This window comes from Paralichthys olivaceus, chromosome 11, assembly GCF_024713975.1.
Source record: "Paralichthys olivaceus isolate ysfri-2021 chromosome 11, ASM2471397v2, whole genome shotgun sequence".
NCBI lineage: Eukaryota > Metazoa > Chordata > Actinopteri > Pleuronectiformes > Paralichthyidae > Paralichthys > Paralichthys olivaceus.
In genome coordinates, this window is record NC_091103.1 from 13294661 (window position 1) to 13311869 (window position 17209).

A 17209-nucleotide genomic window follows, 5' to 3' on the forward strand; every position below is an offset into this window, starting at 1 on the left:
ACACACACACTCTGTGGGGGTTTCAGCTTGCAGCTGTGACGCACTATGAGCTCACTGAGCCTCTCCACTGTTTGTCTTTTTTTTCTGACAGACACACAGAGGAGCCAGAGAGAGGGAGGGAGAAGAGACGAGAGGAGAAGAAGAAAGGAGAAGCGGGGAACCTCGTGAATCAGCTCTGTGGTTTTCACTCATCCTTTAACCTTGTTTTTAAGCTAATCATCAACTGAGCCAACCTCAACAGACGATGCTCGCCTCCGGACATTGATTTCCACCGTATTTATTCACCAAACCGGTGAGTCTCTGAACTTTCTCCTCCTGGTTACCTCACAGTTCACTTTGGGAATGAATGGCCGCTGAAGCCGGTAGTTTAGATTGACTGTGTCAGTCTCTGCAGACTCGTGTGGAACTTTTTCTCACCACAAAGCCATGTCGGCGCGTAATGACCACTTTTACGCACGATGGTAATTGTGTTTAAGGGAAGGAACGGCGCTTAGTACCTGTACTTCTGGAAGTAGTAGCCTTCGTTGTAGCCTTTGTGGTCCCTCTGGATCCTTCGCTAGGTTTTATCTTATGGCTGAAAACAGCAAAGACCTTTAACTGAGTTAACGGACCGATGTAGTTATTTGTCTATTTCTGTGCAAACTCTGTCTCTTTATTTAATTCATCTGCTGAAGCTTTCGAGGTACAGACTCGGAGTCAGGGAGTCAAGTTCATACTGTGATGAAAACAGTCACAGCTCCTGCTTTAGCTATTGTGCTGGATCAATGTGGTTCTTCTGCCATAATCTGAAACCCAGTGAATTTATTTGAACTTTTAATAACCATGGCAACCAGTGCGTGTGTCTGCTTTAATGACAGAGTGAGCACATGCGCACTGTCATGGCGACGTGATGACATCACTGTCAGTAGGATCATCCTCCTCACTTTTTAATGAAGTCAAAAATCCTGATTCTGCTTTATGCTCATTCTTTATCTATCTATCTATCTATCTATCTATCTATCTATCTATCTATCTATCTATCTATCTATCTATCTATCTGTCTGTCTGTCTATCTATCTATCTGTCTGTCTGTCTGTCTGTCTGTCTACCTATATGTTTATCTATCTGTGTGTTTGCTGTATTAACAGCTGGTTTTACATTGAATGTTACCACCATCACATTCTGCTCCTCACTGCTGAGGCTTTGGCATCATGTTCTGCTGCGTAACAGCACAAGCACTTCTACAAGCACCAAGATGAGACTGTCATTTTTGGCAGAGGGCTTCCATTGTCTGAGTCCAAATTCCTGCACGCTTGTGACAATAAGTGGCTTTCGACTGCCCTCACACACACGCACATGCACACACACACACACACTTCCACCAGAATGGTTTCCTATTGATACCTGTTGTAATTTTACAGATGTCACAAAGTTTACACATCAGTATTGTCTTGTTGCAGCACCAGTGAACACAAACTTCAATGTGCGGCTCTCAAAGTATTTTAAATATCTGGTATTGTCTATTTTTTACGAGAAGACAGACTTCCTGTTTCCTGTCATGTACTTTCACCCCTTCTTGTGGGAAATTCAGTAGAGTGTGTGTGTGTGTGTGTGTGTGTGTGTGTGTACAGTGTGGATGAGCAGATGTAAAAAAATCTATCCCAGAGATTCTCTTGCTTTGGCCAAAACATGTGCTACTGAATTTGTTGTTAAGTTTGGTGTTTTGGGATGTTTCTCTTTACTTATTGGCTCTGAAAATATATGTTTTCTTCGTTAATCACAAAAGCAGAGTTATAGCGGAACAGGAGGAGGGGGCTTGATGATGAAATCGTTTTTCTAACTGTACAAACACAGCTAAAGAACTGGCTGCCATTTGTTGGACCAGGTTTAATCCATAAATATAAACCTTCCAAGATTATAGTTTATTTCTATAAACAACAGTAAACAACAGAAATGGTCATTATTAAAGACACAAACAGATTTAAAATAAGTCCGGTTGCATGAGATTTGTGCAATGACGATAATGTACTAGAACCCGAAACCTAAGAATTAATCAATACATTTTGGACCATTGAGTATTGACTAGTTTTGAGTTTTGTGATGTTTGATGGATGAGAACATTTTCCCCTTAATATGAACACATAATTGGAATGGTACAACATATGTATGTTAATATCTAGCATGTGTTTGCTGTAGATGTGCAACTTTTTGGTACAAAGTCAAATTTTTTTGTCCGTAGCATGATGTGCTCAACTGATGTTAGCAAGGCTAACAAGACCTGTAATTACCCACACACATGGTCCATGCCTTAATCAGGAGTTGGTGCAACAAGAGCGTTCATGTGGATTTACCCACAGCCAAATTTAACCCCCATGTTATACTCTACCCCACCCAACGTTTACTGTACACTGGATTTTAGTAAGAGGGTATGGTGGTAGAATAAAAGAGGAGAAAAAGAAGAGGAAAAGACAAGTAGATGAGGACATAGTGTAAGAAATATAATGAAAAATGGAAAGACAGAAATGTGTATGTTTTAGCATGGAGTTGATACGAAGGATACTAGGTTAACCCGACAGACTGATGCACTGCTTCAGCACTGTTGGAATGTGTGTGTGTGTGTGTGTGTGTGTGTGTGTAAGCTTTAATTAGCCCATCAATCCTGTCATCTGTCTGTCCACTGGTTCAGCCAGAGTTGTTGGGAATGCTGCCAATGCTCCTCCATCCCCGTGTCAGCCAGGGAACTCTGTGCCAAAGAAATTCCCACAGCACCGCACTGACCGCAGATCTCCGTCCAAGCTGGCTGATGAAGGATGGGATAATTACAGGGGGGACCTAGACACAAAAACCTGAAAAGATGTTGGCATGAGAGCTCGCCAGCTGACACCCACAGAGTTACTGTGTACATGCAGGCATCGTTCTTTTTAAGTTATTTCTAATGGGAAAGAGAGTCGTCCATTTTCCAGGAGACCCCTGTGTAGTTTCTCTTTTTCTGCTGCACTCTCATCATTTTACTATAAATGAGCAAACTGCAAGTCATGCAGAGTTTCCGTCAGTTGAGTTCATTCTTTTCAAAGTTATGATGTGGAAAAGAGTCACTTCCCGGATGTCTCAGCTCTTTTGTGATCTGAGGTTAACAAAAACTGTGACGTAATACTTTATCATCAGCTATTATTTCCTCACCGGATTGTGTTTTCTGTACAGGCCATTGCTAGAAGAGAAAAAAAATGCTGCGATAGCTTAAACTACATACATGTGGGACATGGATTCTATCAAATTATTTTCATTATTGATTTATTGACAATGTAAATGTTTAACAATAGTGTAAAATGCACCTTACACTCACTAACAGCCCACAGTGATGCTTTGAATTTGCTTCTTTTGTCAGAGCAACAGTCCAAAATCTAAAACTACTCAAGTCCCAGTCATATAGCAAATCCTCACGTTTGAAAAGCTTGAAGCAGAAAATGTTTTAACCTAATTTATGAAAAGAAATCTATTATTAAAATAGTTAGAATTTTTTTTGATTCATCAATTTGTCAATTCACTGATTCATCCCTACTTGAATGTTTATATTTTATGGCACTTTATAATTCTACTCCAGTGCATTTCAATATAAATATTAGTTATTAGTTACTTAAGTGATCACCATATAAACAAATTACTTATTGTTTTATCGATTCAACTAACCAACTATAGGCCGACTGTATAAAGCAGCTCGACCAACTACTACACTAAAGTAGTATACATATATATATCTATGTATATATATCTATATAGATATATATATTTTGACTGTAGTACTTAAACATTTAATGGAGTGTTTTTATAGAGCAGTGTTGCTAGCTTTGCTTCAGACAACAGAGTGAATTTTTCTTAAACACGTTTTGTAATGTGGCCTGTACCTTGAATTGTTGCTCAGTCAGATTTTATGAGATTTGGTTAAATCAGGACAAAAGCAGGTGGCAGTGACGTCGGCCTGATTCACAACCTTTCCCATTGTCTCCTCCGTCCGCCCTGTCACTCCGTACTATACGCCATTTAATTACACTGTCTTAAAAATAAGCTGCAAGAGAAGAGGAGGAAGAGACTGCACACGTTCGCTGCCTCTCAGGCCGCCTGTGGGGGAGGAAATCTGAAAGTGACCACTGAGCACAATCTGCTAACTGAACTCGCCAGTAACCAATCGCTGGCTTTCAGCTGCCAGAGCAAAATACACAGCAGCGTGTCCGGGTCGATCTCTTTGTGACGAGGCAGGAGTGAGTGACTGTGAGTGACTGTGAGTGACTGTGAGTGACTGTGTGTGTGTGTGTGTGTGTGTGTGTGTGTGTGTGTTTGTGTGTGTGTGTGTGTGTGTGTGTCATGTTTTGGTGAGGATCCGCACGATCCCTCATGTGAGGAGTGCCTCATACATGCCCTGTTTCAAAACAACCGCTGAGTAATGACAATGTAACAAAGCACAAAACTGAACCTCTCCTCTGTAGCAGCCCTTAAATAGACATATCGAATACCAGTCAAAACACAGCCTAGGGAGATCCATCAATATATGTAAAGTTTTTTTCTTATCTGCTAGTTTTCTTTTCTCCTCACATGCATAAAAACTATAAGGAAGTGTTTTCACATATAAGATTAGAGTGTCGTACAGGTGCAGGAGATGTTTAACATACTTGACATTCCCAGAGGTCTGATTGAGACTCTCACTGCTTGTTCTGTCTGTCTTTGAACCCAATGACCTACAGTATTCTTCACTAACATAATAAATAGACCCTCCCCAGACTCCGGCTCCAAATTCACAGGATGGCAGCATTCGTATCCAGAATATTTTGGATTCATTTTTGGATAGAGGTGATAGATAGAAGTAAGGATGCGTCGCCCATCTTTATATACAATCTTTGGGCATCATGAGTGGGACAGAACATGTGAAACATCATATGTAAGCGCTAGAGAATAATATCAGTTAATAATTATTGTGATTTTAGTTTTGGTGAAAACTGAAAATTTGTTGGTGAATGTTTAAAACCAGAAAGCACAAAAAAAAAAAACTTACTACGACACATGCACTTGTGACTTTTGTCAGCACATGGCATTCAGTTGATGAAGTGGTTTTCTTAATTGCGGTGTGTTGAGCTCTCTCGGCCACAGTAACTAAGCTAAGTCTTAGCTAAACAGACTGAAAACAGAGGGTAACAGTTAGCCTGGATCTGACCACAAGTTATTAAATCATCCCTGCAGCAACTCCAAAGATCACAAGTTAGCATGTTTAACTTTTTTATAAACATGTGCAGTTGATTGTAGTTAAGCTAGCCAGCTACTAGCTATAGCTCCCTCACTGCACAGACATGAGAGTGGTATCAAGTGTCTCATCCGACTCTTCACTACAAACCTTATTCTCCAGACACTTTTCCATTAAGACACAACTTTTTAAGTTTTAAATCTACAAATCTGAAAAACGTCTTTTTCTTACCAGTTCAGTTTTCTTGAGAGCAGCAGACAATGCAGCGTCACATCAACAGCTCTGAGACACTAGCTTTGCCCAGTGGCTAAAACAGTAATTAACTAAATCCTCTTTATTTGTTTGACAAATAGAGATTACATGTTGAAAGTGTGCAGACATGTTTTTGCATGTGTGAAAATTGCTTTATTACAGGGTGCATGTATGCAGCTGACTTTAATATTGACTTAGCATATGTGTATGAGTTATAAATGAACACCTATGATGTTGAAACAAAAGGAGTTGCTTCACATGATGATGATGTAAGGGAAAATAACACTCTGAAAAACATCGTCTCTGAAAGTACTTCCTGTGAAATTAATAGTAATAGTCATAATAATAAGCAGACATTTGATTCTTTTAGGGTTGTTTTGGCCTCTTGTGAAGTAATAGCAATGTGTCCATGTCTCTTTATATTCACAGTTATTAGAAGGAAGAATAGAAGCAGCTTGTTTGTGATGAGACAATGAAAAACACTCAAATTTTCAACGTGACACTCCAATATCAAATCTACAGCACCTTTATGTCACCACTTCCCGTATGATGTGGCATCTGTTTCAAATTAATCAAATGAAAAGAGATATTTCTGTTGAGTTTTCTTTGTGGGTTAGGGTTAGGGTTATGAATGAATGTTGCGGCTGTGGGAAATTAGCATCGAGCATTGTGGGGTCTCAGGTTGCAGCAGTGGTTTAACTCTGTCAGTATCACGGAGCTGTAGACAGGCTGAACTACATACTGTGCCTGTCTCTCACGTTCGTTCTTCCTCTGTCTACCTCCACTCTCTCTGCTCAACTCGACCTCTCTAGTTCCAACCTAGCGACGCCTCGCAGACAGCGTGCAGCGGAGACACAGGAGAGGCCTGTTAGGTTTCTGCTGGTGTGCAGTTCCACTGGAAAACATGACGACTAGCATCACGTAAACCCAAGGACAGAGCGGGGGAATGACAGACACAAAGAGGCAGTGAGAGAACAACGCATCCGCAGACGTGTGTGAAGAGGCGACACCTGCACGGTTATCAGACGCGCTCCCCATAATGAGACATTGTCTGAGCTCTAACGTAGAAAGAGTCGGCGTAAATCAGCCTTTCATTTGCAGATAATGGGCACCTCCATTGAGTCAAACAGAGGGTATGGTTGTCCCGATCGCGTCGTTGTCACACACGTGCACATTATCTCTCAGTCCACGAAATGTCTGATGCATAATGGAGTATAATTACCTTAAACCTTTTTTCTGCAGGCTCAGTACTTTTCTATTGTATTTCACTTCTCATGCCATTAGATAATTCACACTGCGACACACTACGTGACAAAGTTAATAGACAGACTATGTTGGCACGGGAACTTTGAGCTTTTTTTGTGAGGTGTTTCTCATGATGGACGGTGAAGCCACTCCTCATGAAGTACTTTAAACAGTTCCAGGAGATTCTTCGCCTCTTTTTGAGCATTAAAGGAGCATTCAGCTTTTTTTAGTTTTTTCAGGTTATTATGGAGAAACATTTTTAACCCAAATCAGGGCTCAATTTCAGCATTATGGTCTAGAGAGTATGGTGTTACTGCTCAGTCAAGACAATGTTTAGAATCTTCAGATTATCTGTGACGTTAGAACTCTTCAATTTTTAAGAAGAACTGACCTGTTTCAGGCTTGGTGACTATACATGTCTGAGCTAATCTAATGGACATTTAAAGGGTTTTATGAGCCTAAGACAAAGGCAGATTTCTCAACTTGGAGAGAGGCAAGTAATCTCCAGAAATTATCTCTTTTTCCCTGATGATGCATCACTACATACAGAGCAAGGGACAGAAATCTGAAGATATTTAAAACTAAGTAGTAAAGATTAGAAAAGGGTGATGACGCTGTTGACTGTCATCATTATTCATATTGTTACATATTTTCAGAACACAGCAACACAATGTTAGTTCTGTGAACCTGACCTGGTTTATAGACCAGGCCAAACCTGATCAAAATAAACCTCAATCAATCAATCAATCAAATTTTATTTGTATAGCCCATATTCACAACTCCCAATTTGTTTTATAGGACATAACAAGGTTCAACATCTTGTGTCCCTAACCTTCAACAAGAGTAAGGAAAAACTACAAAAATAACTATTAACAGGGGGAAACGTAGATCCCTCAGAAAGAGCCACATGTGAGGGATCCCTCTCCCAGGAAGGACAGAAGTACAATAGATGCCACTTCTACCTGAACACACCAACAGTTTTTAACATAACGGAGAGGTGTGTCAATGTTTAAAGTAATTATACATAAGAATATATTTGATAGAGATAAAGGGAGCAATGACAAATGTAATGGTTGATTATTGTCAGTAATAGAAGTATGCTGTATGTGAGTAGGCATATTGTATATCAAGCAATCTAGCAGTAATCAGTCCATGATCAGCCGCCACCACACGCACTAGCTCAAGTAATTTATATTAAGTAATTATGCCATTGATAGATTAAAGCCTAAGAGCCCTTTCAGTTAAACCGCTTCTCCATTGTGGCACAATTTGTATTTATATGATAAATCTGATGACCAGCTGAAATTCCCTGTTCTTTTACGAGAAGCTTTGAAAAGAGAAGCTGTAAATCTGTTGTTTCCAGTTTATGTTACCTCAGGATTAATGTTTCTCTGTAGTCATTAAATCACTGTCAGTACACAGGCTGACCTAACACCCATTCAGTGTGTTTTTCCCACAAAATAAAACAAGACAGACTGAGAAGGAAATTAAGATTAAGTGTGGAGCTGCCACACAAAGTCAAAGCACTTAGAACACAATAGGTGAAAAGGATTGCTGCTGCTGTTATAATTAATTCAGGCTTATTAAGACTACCCAAACACTTATTTTACAGCATGGTCTGCTATAAAGGCCAATAATAACAGGAATGTAGTAATACATCAGTTACTTTGCTGGAAAGAAAAGAGGGAGGAAAAGTTGTTTTTAGCTAGACTGTCTTGTTATGTTAGAACCTAACTAAAAAAAAAAGCTAAACCAAACCATACATCCGGTCCTTACTCAGAGCTGACTCACAGTGAACTCAGACAAGATCCACCATTTTGACTGCAACCCACCAACTCGGAACCATTATTATCATTACATATAAGGTTCCATGAACTTATATACTGTCAAATACTGGACGGTGACATAATTCCACAACATTTTGAAAAAGGCTTTATTGAAAAGATGAGGAAAGACGCAGACGGATTTGTTCACTTGGAATTGACCAATTTTAGGAGCTGGAGAAATGTTAAGAGGCTTTGATGCTCGACAAATTTCTTTGAAGTTAATCTGACTTGATTGGGCGTTTGAATGTTTATTTGTCCAGGCAGTCCGCCTTTCATTTTAAATGTGTTGTTCTACACTTCAACATTTTAGACCAGAGGTGACACAAGTTAATCCAAGGATCCTCAAGCATAGACTGTACATAAAGATTGATGGCATTACAGCTCCCCAAAAGTGAAGCCAAAGTGTCCTGATTCCCCCCCTGGTGGCTGGCTGCTGTATAGTCATAAACTCTGCCTTCTCCATGTTAGTGGGTGGCACATCAGTCAAACTCTCTTTTCAGGTCGTTCTGATCAAACTGATGTTTGTTCAAACGTTCACTCTTTTGTGGTAAGTTTTGTCTTAATTGGTTATTTGATGCAAAAAAAAACCCGGATGAAATTATTTACAGCTAGATTGACTTGTGATTGGTTGAGAGAGTGGATCAGTGGGGCCTCGATATGTTGGCTCCATCCCCGATCACTACAGACTCTGGTTCCAATGCTCTCATGGGTACAAGATGGCGGTGTTTATATCCAGGATATTTTGGCTTAATTTCTGAATAACGGGAGGAAGTGGAGACGTGTCTATATATGGTCTCAAGTCACAAGCAGCCACAGACTCCGCTGACACCTCATTGTCAGAAATAGTAAAATGATTCTACTTTAAATATGGAAGACATGTAAGCATGTCAGAATCCTTCATATCTGACAAACACGTCTAATTATTCAGAAGCCAATAATGTGGCGGCCTGACCTTACCTTCATCTTCCCCTGCTGCTCAGTCACCTCAAACTGAGAGGAGTTCCACTCATTTGTGTGTTTCCTCTTCTGTGGTTCCTTCCTTCCTTCAAAGCTTCATCCAGCAGGATTTCTCAGCTCATCTGCTGCATGACATCAAGTAGCCAGAATAAGCTCTCCAACACATCAGCTGCCGCCCCATGTCCTCGCCCCAAAAACCACCGCAGAATAGAATAATATCCATGTTTTTGTCATGCCCTCGCCATTACTTCTTCATTACTGCTATTTTTAGGTCCTCTGAACAACACAGAAAATGTGACTGGTCATCTGACGTTGTCGTGACTTGTTATTATAACGTGTCAAACAACAGCAGTGACGGTTTGGACTAATTACTGTTTTACACAGTGAAGGAAAAACTGTCAAGCTTAACTCCATTTACTTTTTTGGGACTTGTTTTGTTGTTTTCATCTTTTTCATCTGTTTTCCACACGTTGATGCAAGTGCAGCCTCCAAACCAAAGCACAGCAGGCGTGAAGAAGGCTCAGGTTATGAAAAGCAAACATTCAGACAACAAAATGCAATCACAGGATTGACAGCTCAGACAGGACAGTGAGGATAGAAAGAGTAGAGAGAGTTCAAGGAAGAGAGACAAAAGCATAGACTTTCTATAGAGATGGTCATGTTGCCGTCTTGCGCATTTGGAGCCAGGGTCTGAGCAGCAGTGATCAGGGGAGGGAGCCGTGGTAGTTAGGACCTGTTCACTAACTGTGAGTCAGCCTCTGCTGTCAATCATGAAGGGTAACCTTGTGTTTATTGCATCAAACATCAGATCAGACACCTACCACACAAATTGATTGAGAGGCTTTGGCTTCACCCTTTGGAGTTGTCACGGAAGAAAGTCACAAGAGGCAGACAAAAGATTTTTGTAAAATTTTGTAAATGTAGCTATGTCTACTTAGCTCCCATGGTTAGCCACTTTAATTTACTTTTGTCCCACTTCCCCCAACAAGTGTCAGTATATAAACAGTACTACTGGATTCAATACACTTATCTATTGTAATTTCCACTGACCTCAGAGAAATGCATGTGTTTTAGTAAGTAGATTTTTTTTCCATGTCCTGAGAGAGGTGTTGATCCTGATGAATTGCTGTGGGTCTGACACTTGTGATTGAAATAGAAGAAGAAGAGACAGATGAGTGTTACACAGACAAGGCCATACATTGACACAGGGATGATCATGGGCTTGTTGTTCTGTGGTGGGTTTGTGTGGAAAACCTCAGGCAAACTGAAATTAAATGTAAATGCATCACATGAAGACACTGGTGGTTGTGAGCATCTGTATTCTAGTGGCTATATTTTTTAACATCTTTGCTGTACATGCTTTGTCATGCATCTTTTACTTTACTTTCTTTAGCTGACAAAGTCCCTTTTTCCATCTTTCCAGAATACATTTATATCCAAATATATTTGCACTAACCACAGTTTAAGGTTGCAAAATCTAATCCAGTAGAAAAATAAGGGAAAAATAACTGTTAGAATAAGAAGCTTTTCCCCCCTGTGCTCAAATGTGCAAAACCTTTTCAACCAGGTTAAATATGAAAACAAAAGGCAGACCTGGCATGACACTGGTTTTCCTATGAAGTGACTGAACCTCCTCCCTCCATCATATAGTATATACACTGTATCAGCTCCTAACGAAACTTCTGAAAACATTTGCCACTCTATACTGATGATTTCTGATTATATACATTCATTACACTACAAATCATGTTCACCTTGCTCTGGCTCTGCTGGAGTCTAAGTTCAGTTTCTGTATATCAGGAGGTCAAGAGAAGAAAGGCTGACCTTCCTCTGACCCGCTCCAATTTGTTCCTTGACACTTTACAAAAAAAACATTATTTAATTTTAGGTTTCATTTTTGTTGAGCTCTCTCTATCATTGTCGTTATATTGATAGATCCTTTCATCCTTTCTTTCAGCTGAGTCATTGTGCATATTGGTGCATATTTGTGTGTTTATGTTTGTGGGCCTGTGTGACTTGTAATTAGCCTCTAGCTCTGGTCTGTATGACTTTTTAACAAATGCTTCTATATATATGATGCTATCAAGCTTTAGAAATCTCACTCCGCAACGCTTCCTCCTTCCATCTCTCCATCTCCTTCTCTCTCTCTCTTTTCTGTTCCCCTATAGCTCGATCAGCCCTTTGCCTTCACCCATGTGTTGTTTGCCAGTGGTTTTTCTGTCCCTGCTCTATCTTTCTCTTTCTCCCTGAAATTATAATTCAGAGGCCTGTCATTGGCATTAAAGCTCCGCCGGACCAAAATCATAAAGCCATTACATTTTCTTTGCTTGTACAAAGTGTGTGTGTGCGTTTGATTGAGGCTAAAAGTGTTGATTTACATGCTAATGTTTAAAACAACTTGCCGTGTGGTCAAAGATGAAAAGCGACATTAAATCATTAAAGCAGCCAGACACACCCACACACACACACACACACCCACACACACACACACACCCACACACACTCATACACACACACACACACACACACACTCAGCAGTGATGGGCATGTCCTAAGGGCATCAGGGGTGTGTCTGTGGTCAGAGTGACAGTATAAGACACATGCAGGTACACTCACTTCTCCATTCAGCTACACAGATTTGTGTGTCTGACTCTTTTGTTTTACTTTTGTAACTTTTCTATCATCTCAACATTCACTTGGTAATTTCTCCTAGGATCTGAGATTCTATGTCGTCATTTTCCAGTTTGTTAAAGATTGTAGTCCCTTTTTAAGTTACGTGACAACAGCGTTTTTGTAAGAAAGTTAGGTTATATTTAAGTTTTAGCCCAGACTTTTGTAGCACAGCATCCTCACTGAGTTGTCACGGCAACTTTGTAATTCAACTGCAAGTCTGGGGTGAGTATGCTCCTCTGTACGTCTTCTCTCTTTTGTTCTCTCTTTTCCTCACTATCCTTTCCATAATGTCTTCCTCCATCCATACTGTCTCTTTAGGGTTTTTTTAAACTTCTCTTTTACTTTTAACTTTGCTCTAACCAAATACTGCAGCCCATTCCCTCAGTTTTTCATCTTTTTCCTTCTTTCTTCCATATTATTGTGTCATCTTTTTGCTTGACATATCTCCATTGTCTCATGTGTTTCTTTGGTCAGTGACCACCAAGCTGACTGCTCTGCTCTGCTGCCTTTTTAATGTTTTTATGATCCAGTTTTGGCCTTTTACATTATAGTGAAAACTCAAATCTGAACGTGAGCAAGTGCAAGTGTTTGTACGCTTAAAACTGTTAAATCAGGTTTGATTTCATCTTAGTCCATTAAGTTAAATACAAACATGATAATATGTGTGTATGTTTACGCGCACATGCACTGCAGGGATTTAGGGTTATAAAATATTAAGTAAATAGTAACACTGTAGTAACAGGTAACACAGATCTAAACACACGAACCATCGATGATGACTCAGAGATTGTCCTGCTGGAGCTTTAAAGCTTTCATTTTATTTCCAACATACTTATTGTAAAGAAGGCAGTGCCACCATCTTTATCATAACACTACTTAGTTTTGTCCATGAGAAGAACCTATTTTTCTAACTCACACCAGGAAAAACTCTCAGGCCTGGATTGAGAAAGTCAGCACGTGTTGGTAAATGAATATGTGGCAGCATGAATAATGGCCTTAAATGTGTTTGTGAGTAGTTACAGGACAGAAGTAGTTACAGAGCAGCCCAGGTTCATTCACTCCTGTCTATTAAAATCTCCTGATTCATGGTAAATGTTATTTATGGCATTTTACAAGTGCTCCTTACCTCCCTGTCACAAGAGCCACTGTGCTCGGTCACAAAAATGACTCAGGTGTTTTTTGCTATGTGAGCTTGTGTGTGTGTGAGAGAGAGAGAGAAAGAGAGAGGGAGAGAGAAAGACTGCTGAACAGGGGTCGCAAAACTTTCCTGGCATGTAAAAGGTCAAGCTTTGGTTGAAGTTAAATTATCAATAAATTCTAAATGTATATAGCACATCCATATACTATTTAGTACATGTGGACCTGACCATGTTTAAAACATGAATAAATCTGATTTGTCTCCTGTCTGTTCCAGATCATATGTACATAGAAGAATACATTGAAGAAGATGAGGAACCACCTTTACTGCTCAGCTATCGTCCTTCTCACGGTAAATATGCACAGAATGTGTATGTGCTTTCTAGTGTGTGTGTGTGTCTGCGCGTGTGTGTGTTAAAGCTATCTTTTAAGGCTGTGTTACGCTTACTCTTTGCACCTAATTCAATTCGGTTCCATATCGCCAATGTGACATATACATCATGATTTTGTGTGTGTGTGTGTGTGTGTGTGTGTGTGTGTGTGTGTGTGTGTGTGTGTGTGTGTGTGTGTGTGTCTTGCAGGTGTTTGGCTGTGGTGGGACTGCAGCAGTGCAGTGTCGGTGGGGAGAAGGGTGTGTGTGTCTGCAATGCCCAGCAGGCGAGGAGCCCTCCAAGGTGAGACTATAAACTACAATAAAAAATATTTGATAACAATTTTTATCATTTAATTTGATATTATAACACCTTCATTTCAGTATCTGTTGCTACAGTGTGATTTTGTTTTATTTCCATCAATTAAAGTTTAACTTCGTAGACAGACCCTCACTCTATGTTCCATAATTATGCTCTGTATCCTATACCAGAGAACTTGACTTTTATTTGAATCACACACTAGATGTATCTCTTCTCTTACCACATGATTCATGAGTTTGATGTTTCAATATAAATTAGGGTTCTTTTCCTCCATAAATCAGTGTTTAGTGTTGCTTTATAACCAAAGGGGGATTTTATTTGAGATGCGTCGTGTGTCTCTTTAGCTGCAGGTTGAATTCAGCCTCTTTAGCTTGAGTTAAGACGTTTCCTTCTGTCATTTTAGGCTTGTGGGCAGATCCAAAGTCCAACAGAGGAAGTGCAATGCCGATTGTGCCCGACAGGAACCTTTTCGGACGCATTCAACTCTGAACTTTGCCGTCCTCATGCCTCCTGCGAGGTCCTCAATCGAAAGGTCACAGCCCCTGGCACAGTGACCTCAGAGGCCATCTGTGGAGACTGTTTGCCTGGGTGAGGACTGTCAGTCTGTCTCTGTGGAGGCCTACCTGTCTGCTCCCTAATCCACCAACTGTTCACACCAGCTGTATGCCTGACATTCAAAGGGATTTGCTGTGACACGCACCTCGTAAAACTTTTATTTGTTCTAAATTAAGTCATTTAATTTTCTCTGAGTCGAGAAAACAGGAAGACACCCCCACACACACATAGTGCATGATTCCTCACGAGGGGCAGGCAACACTGAACACACCCTGCCACAGGCTGAAACCACTGATTCATTCTTTCATTGCTAAACAGCCCCTCACTTTTTTTCTAATTATGCTTGTTCTTCTTTCTTTTTTCCACTTGCAGGTTTTATTTCTCTGCCTCCAGGGAAGTTTCCACCCAGACTCCCTGTGTGAAAAGTAAGTATGTTCCTGCAGCAAGTGTCTTTCAAGAAGAAGGTTTTATATTAACATGCTGCAAATCCATTATACAGTCTCGTAATTACCAACAACTCTTATATCCTCTTTCTTTCTGCAGCATTACATGTCAGAACAGTTCGCACGGTGGGTAAAGCTTCATCCATTGGTGCAGGAGGAACAATCAATGGCACAGTGGTGCGGAGTGCTGAGGAGAAGTCGGCCGAATACGCTGTTTTTGCCTTGGTGCCCATCTTCTGTGTGATGGGCCTGCTGGGTATCCTCATCTGCAACATCCTGAAGAAGAAGGGATACCGCTGCACTGCTGACAAGGAGGGAGGGGATGAAGAGACAGCCACACCACAGAAAGAAGGTGAGAGAGAGAAGTATAGTGAGAGAGAATATGAGAAAAGTGAGTAAACATTGTTTTGACATTTTGTTGTGATGAGGATCCGTGCCCAAAGGATACAGGCTTACTTTTTGCCGCTTTATTCAAGATCATGGTCTTTCAGTTTGAGAGCAGGACTTATTGATTTCAAGTTCAGATTTTGTAATGCTCTCACTCAAAACCCTGCGCTCATACTGAAATAGCCCCTGCTTGTGCTTAGATTTGCTCTGCTTGTGCTCAGAATCAGAAAACTTTATTGTCATTTCACAGAATAGTACAATGAAATCTGCTGTGCAGCACCTAAAAAACGATCCTTACATACACACATTCCTACACACACATCTGTCCACATTCATAAATGAGATAAACCAGCATAATCAGAGCATCATATCAGGAGCATCAAAATACAACAGACGATTCATGCGTGCACGGAAGCAGTGTGAGTGTGAGCACAAGTTTGAGCTGGAAAGCATAAGCATAAGCGCACTGGTTGAGCACAAGCAGAGTAAATCTAAGGAAAAGCAGAGGCGTTATGAGTGTCAGGATTTTGACATTTTGATTTCAATGATGTGAATGTGAATTGAATCATTCCTGCTCTCAAACTCAAACAGCACACACTCAAATAAAGATAGGGAATGAAACCCATTAGAGTTTGTGTCTTTGTGCAGCCACAGTTTACACACATGGGAGTCTTGTTATGTTTTTGAACTTTGACCTTGCAGGGGTCATTACAAGTCATGCATGCTGTGTTGTTCTAGACGTGCACTTGTTATTCTTGTAATTTTCCTTTTTGAAAAGAGGGGGAACAGCATTCCCATCGACTCACTTGTCTACTGACGTCAGAAAGAAAATGACCTAAGTAAACAATAAAGAGAGACAGAGAAGAAGAAGAATGAGGAAAGATGGAGGGATGTGAGCAGTATTGCTCAACGGAGAGGGAGATATAATTAGAGAATTTAGAGAGATGTTATTCTCTATGAGTCTATGATTTGGTTATTGTAGTGTGACAGCAGACCTAGCCCCTGGTTTTATATCTGTACACTGCTGTATGTCTTGTTCTCAGGCTTATATAGCAGATACAAAGCTCAGGTCACATGGGGCATGTTAACTACTGCAGCATTTTAAAAACTGAGTTATAGGCCCCACAGTGATGTGTTGATCTCCTGGTACATTTCCACATTAAACTTATGTCGGGAGGTGTTTGACACCACCTCGTGCTGACACCACCTGTGGCTGAACTTGGAGTTAGGTTGTCAAAAATAATTATATCTAGAAATAAAAACGGGGGGATTTCAGGCATTTTCAAGGCCGGACAGAGGTCACAGCAGCACTCTTGCTGTCAGTGATCTCTGCCTTTTGTTTCCAGCGTTGCCCGGGTTGCCTGGGTCTCAGCACTTTGTTGTGAAACCCAAGACGACTCTGCACCTAAAGGGAAACTCCCTGAACCCCCATCCCGCTGCAGCTACTCTTTATCTGCCTACTCTCCATTCATCCCATTTCTTGGCTCTCTCACACCCCCCTCCTTTTCTTTTCTATTAACATGACACTATCCATCTATCTCTCCTTTCCTTGCCAGATCAATAATTCACCCGGGTCCTCAGCTCATGGTTAATGTCTCCTGTTTCTGTCTCCACTTTCTTTTCAGCCTCTGTCCTGTCTCCTTTAGTCCTCTCTGTCCTTGTCTGATTTCCTCTTCTGTCCTTTTCTTCAATTGTTAGAAATCCAACAATAGTGTATAGAAGAGGTGTAATAAGCCAAAGACACAGTTTCAACCTTAATATAAAGTTAGAAGAAAGATAATATCTACAGTAATGTGTTACAGAGGCAGGGTCGTACATTGGCGGAGTGATTTC

The 17209-nt window shown here is 40.5% G+C and overlaps 1 protein-coding gene across 3 annotated transcripts in view; it reads left to right on the top strand.

Annotated features, from left to right (window-relative positions):
- Positions 1-17209, top strand: part of relt (RELT TNF receptor) — a 24287-nt gene continuing 7078 nt past the window's right edge. For 2 of the 3 annotated variants that reach the window (XM_069534900.1, XM_069534898.1), the window contains exons 1-6: positions 16-292; positions 13577-13651; positions 13881-13973; positions 14395-14579; positions 14919-14971; positions 15090-15341. In XM_069534900.1, the coding sequence (XP_069391001.1) occupies positions 13610-13651; positions 13881-13973; positions 14395-14579; positions 14919-14971; positions 15090-15341 (625 nt within the window). In that variant the 5' untranslated portion in view covers positions 16-292; positions 13577-13609. Of the gene's footprint in view, positions 293-13576; positions 13652-13880; positions 13974-14394; positions 14580-14918; positions 14972-15089; positions 15342-17209 lie in introns of all 3 variants that reach the window. The other variant, XM_069534899.1, reaches the window with a different exon arrangement.